Genomic DNA, 4,367 nt, shown 5'->3' with positions numbered 1-4,367 from the left:
GTGGGGTGGGATGGGGTGGAGTGGGATGGAGGGACAGGGATGGGGTGGGGATTCAGTGGGGTGGGATGGGGTGGAGTGGGATGGAGGGACAGGGATGGGGTGGGGATTCAGTGGGGTGGGATGGGACAGGGATAGGGTGGAACAGGGATGGGGTAGGATGGGATGGCATGGGATAGGATGGGGTCCTGTGTCAACCCCTTCCCCCCTCACTCGCCCACCGAGGGCTGGGTTGCCACAGGGTGTTCCCACAGCCCAGGCCCTCAGTGAGATCCCAGTCCAGCCAGGCTGAGCTCCAGAACATTGCCAGCCCTCACCATGGTGCGGGAATGCTTCCACTTGGTCAGTTTGTTCAGGATGCGCAGGAGGTTGATGCAGGAGAAGAGGTTCCTCCAGCAGAACTGGTTGTTGTCTCCGGCCTCCTGCGGGGAGGACGGGCAGGGTCAGGCAAGGGAAGGGAGCAGGGATGGGGAGAGGCTGGGCTGGGCTTGTCCAAAGAGTATGCAGGCATGGAATCACCCAGTCATGGAATTCGTAAGGTTGGAAAAGCCCTCCCAGACCACCAAGTCCAACCATCCCTCAGCACTGCCAAGGCCACCACTGACCATGTCCCCAGGTGCCACATCCACAGATTTTTGGACACCTCCAGGAATGGGGACTCCACCTGGGCAGCCCCTTCCAAGGCCTGATCACCCTTGTTCCCTGGGAGCAGAGCCTGACCCCCCTCTCAGCTCCCCCCTCCTGTCAGGGGGTTGCAGAGCCAGAAGGTCCCCCCTGAGCCTCCTTTTCTCCAGGATGAGCCCCCCCAGCTCCCTCAGTTCTCCTGCTGCTCCAGCCCCTTCCCCAGCTCTGTTCCATTCCCTGGACATGCTCCAGCCCCTCAATATCCTTCTTGTCCTGAGGGGCCCAGAAGTGACCCCAGCAGAGATGTGCTGTACTCCCCAGAAGCCCCAGGAGCATGGAGAGGGTGCCAGGGCTGGGTGGGGGAGCCCCCATTTCCCCCGGGGAGCACCCCAGCACTGGCACAGCCGGACTCACCAGGCTCTCGGCCGTCAGCTCCGGCAGCTCGTGCACCACACAGTAGGGATAGTCCAGCACAGAGATGCTGCAGGAAGGAGAGGGGGGTCATGCTGATCCCCCATAGCCCCCACTGATCCCTCCCACACCCCCCTGGCCTGGGGGGCAATGCAGACCCCACCTCCCACCCACTGGAGACTCCACCTCTCCGTGGTGGGCACTTCCCACCGTGCCTGTGCCCAGGGAGGGGCTCCAGAGGGGAGAGAAGCAGGGTCCCCTTCCCACAGCTCACAGGGATGCAGGGGAGCAGCCCCCCCACCTGTTCTTGGCAGTGATGTAGGACATGATGTTCTGGTTGAAGAACTTAAGGATGAGCGGGATGCAGTTGGCAAAGACCAGGTGCTGGGCCATGTACTCGAACTGGGGAGGGGAAAAGCAGGTGAATGGGGACCAGGGGGGTCCTGCCCGTGCCCAAATCCCCCCCGGGGGGTGGGAGGACCCCAGACCACCTCACCTGGTAGATGTGGTTGAGCTTGAAGTGCTTGAGCAGGAGCAGCAGCACGGCAGAGATGGCCTTGACGATGATCTCCTTGTGCCGGTTGACGTCCACGCCCAGTTTCATGCTCTGCAGCACCGTGGTCCTGGGGGCACAGGGGGGCACTGCAGGAACTGCTTCTCGGGAGGGGGGGAGGGGCTGGGAGGGAATTCCCCGAGAAGCTGTGGCTGCCCCATCCCTGGAAGTGTTCAAAGCCAGGTTGGACGGGGCTTGAAGCAGCCTGGGATAGTGGAAGGTGGCCCTGCCTGTGGGGTGGAATGGGCTTTAAGGTCCCTTCCCACCCAAACCATTCCATGATTCCATGCTCCTGCAGCAGGGCAGGGTCACATCACCCAGGGAGTCCCAACCCAAACCCTTCCTGGTTCCTCCTGTCCCCCTCTCCCTTCCCTTCCCACCCCATCCCAGCCCTCTGCTCCGGGGCACTCACGGCATCTCCTCCGGCAGCACGTCTGCCAGGATGTTGATGGAGTCTGTCTTGGCTTTGGAGGTGGGGGCTGCAGCCAGGAGGATCTTCAGGAGAGCAATCTGGGGAGCAGGGAGAGATGGAGAGGGGATGGGGGCAGGGGGCAGGAACAGGGATATAAACCTGGGAGGCACCACTGGAAAGGGACGGGGCACTGATCCCAGTACTCCCAGCTCACCATGTACTGGGGCAGGCTGGGCAGCAGGCCCTGGTACAGGATCTCAGCAGGGACTTGCTCCACTTCCTCTTCCCCCTGGGGAAGAGACCAGAAAACCTCATCCCAGGAGCCTCCACCAGTGCCCTGACCCTGGGATATGATCCCAAGGGCTGGAGACCCTCAGCCCAGAGAAACCCCTCCCCAGCAGAGCAAACATCCCATCCCATGCCATCCCATCCCACACTCACTCCAGACAGTGGGGAGCGCAGGAATTCATCTTCCATGTGCACCTGGACCTCAGCAATGGACGTGTACTTGTGCTGCAGGGGGACAGGGGGGTCAGCACAGCCCCCCCAGCTCCCACCATCCCATAATACCCCTCCTGGATCCCTGTCCCAAGGGTGGCCCATGTTCATGGGCAGGGTGGGAGCTGCTGGACTCAGCTATGGACAATCCCAGGAGCAAAGGAAGACAAGAAGGAATAAAGCCCCTAAGAAAGGGATAAAACCCCTCAGAAAGGGATAAAACTCCCCAAGGAAGGGATGAAGCCCCCTAAGGAAGGGATAAAGCTCCCCAAGGAAGGGATGAAGCCCCCTAAGGAAGGGATGAAGCCCCTCAAGAAAGGGATAAAGCCCCTATGGAAGTGAAGAAGTCCCCTAAGGAAGGGATGAAGCCCCGCTGGATGGGAAGAAGAATGGGATGCAGCCCCCTAAGGAAGGGGCTTGAACAGCCTGGGAGAGCAGGGATGGGATGAGAACTTCAGGCTGCTCCCACCACATGGCTGAGGAAGGGGGAGGTGGCTCAGGAAAACCCTCTCCTGAGCTGTGCTGGGAGCAGGGGCTGGGGAAGGGACTGCAGGAATTCCTGGATGGACTCACCAGCTTCAGGGTGCGGATGCTCTCGTGGATGGGCCGGGGCAGACCCACCACCGTGTTGGTGTCACTGCGGGAGGGACAGAGCCAGGTTGGGAGCAGAGCTGGGCACCCAGGGGAGGGGAAGGGACCCCCAGGGACAGGGACCCCCAGGGGTGGGGAAGGGACTCCCAGGGACAGGGACCCCCAGGGGTGGGGAAGGGACTCCCAGGGGTGGGACAGGAACCCCCAGGGGTGAAGAAGGGACCCCCAGGGGTGGGGAAGGGACCATGAGCCAGCGACCCCAGGACTTTTCTGCTGCTACACGGAGGCAAGAGCAGCCCCAGAACTGACCTCTCCCCCAGCCCCTCCAAACTGGCCTCTCCCCATGCTCCTCAAACTGTCCCCCCCCGGCTGGCCCTGGCCCCACCTGCCCAAGGTGTATCCGATGAATTTGCTCCTGCTGGACTCCAGGAACATCTCAATGTCCTTCTCCCTGCAGCCAAGGGGGAAGGTCAGAGTCACATCTTCCCATCCCTCTTGGAATGTCACAGCTCCAGCCCCAGGGAAAAGCCTGACAAAGGGATGATGCCCAGCCCACCCCCCAAAAAACAGCCACCCAAGTGATCACCCCGCCCCCAACCCCTTCCTCCATCCCTGCTGAGATTCCCAACATTCAGCCTCTCTTCCCGACCCCGTTCCAGCCCCACCTGGCTCCCCCCGGACTCACCGGACCTTGGGGGCCCAGGGCAGCCCCTTGGGGCAGGTGATGCGCTCGCTGGGGGGGTGCTGGGTGGGGGGGGGCATCACTTCATCCCGCTCCAGGGGGAAGGTCTCCCCCTCCAGGCTGTTGTCATCGTCGTTCTCCTCCTCCTCCTCCCGGGAGTCGTCGGCTTTGTAGGGATCGCGCTCGTTGAAGGCGTCCAGGTTGTCCTGCTTGATGAGGGCCTGTGGGGGGGCAGAGCATCCAGGGAATGTGCCTGCTCCAAGGGCAGTGCCCAGCCCCTGGAAGAGACCTCGGTCACGTCACCATCCCCTCGATGACGTCACCATGCCCTCAGTGATGTCACCATGCCCTCGGTGATGTCACCATGCCCTCGGTGATGTCATCATGCCCTTGGTGATGTCACCATGCCCTCAGTGATGTCACCATCCCCTCGATGATGTCACCATGCCCTCAGTGATGTCACCATGCCCTCGGTGATGTCACCATGCCCTCAGTGATGTCACCATGCCCTCGGTGATGTCATCATGCCCTCGGTGATGTCACCATGCCCTCAGTGATGTCACCATGCCCTCAGTGATGTCACCATGCCTTCACTGATG

The 4,367-nt window shown here is 61.9% G+C and overlaps 1 protein-coding gene across 3 annotated transcripts in view; it reads right to left on the bottom strand.

Moving 5' to 3' along the window:
• The window catches only part of STRIP1 (striatin interacting protein 1), a 17,063-nt gene that overhangs the window by 2,297 nt on the left and 10,399 nt on the right, over positions 1 to 4,367 (bottom strand). For all 3 annotated transcript variants that reach the window (XM_017821459.1, XM_017821457.1, XM_017821458.1), the window contains exons 10-19: positions 3,772 to 3,989; positions 3,472 to 3,537; positions 3,069 to 3,132; positions 2,439 to 2,510; positions 2,212 to 2,286; positions 1,998 to 2,095; positions 1,529 to 1,655; positions 1,334 to 1,434; positions 1,036 to 1,102; positions 315 to 419 (exon numbers count right to left, since the gene is read on the bottom strand). In XM_017821459.1, the coding sequence (XP_017676948.1) occupies positions 315 to 419; positions 1,036 to 1,102; positions 1,334 to 1,434; positions 1,529 to 1,655; positions 1,998 to 2,095; positions 2,212 to 2,286; positions 2,439 to 2,510; positions 3,069 to 3,132; positions 3,472 to 3,537; positions 3,772 to 3,989 (993 nt within the window). The remainder of the gene's footprint in view (positions 1 to 314; positions 420 to 1,035; positions 1,103 to 1,333; positions 1,435 to 1,528; positions 1,656 to 1,997; positions 2,096 to 2,211; positions 2,287 to 2,438; positions 2,511 to 3,068; positions 3,133 to 3,471; positions 3,538 to 3,771; positions 3,990 to 4,367) is intronic.

This window comes from Lepidothrix coronata, unplaced genomic scaffold (genome assembly GCF_001604755.1).
Source record: "Lepidothrix coronata isolate B3197 unplaced genomic scaffold, Lepidothrix_coronata-1.0 Scaffold90, whole genome shotgun sequence".
NCBI classification, from domain to species: domain Eukaryota; kingdom Metazoa; phylum Chordata; class Aves; order Passeriformes; family Pipridae; genus Lepidothrix; species Lepidothrix coronata.
Note: the sequence above shows the minus strand (reverse complement) of the source record. Positions and strands in the feature narration are given on the sequence as shown.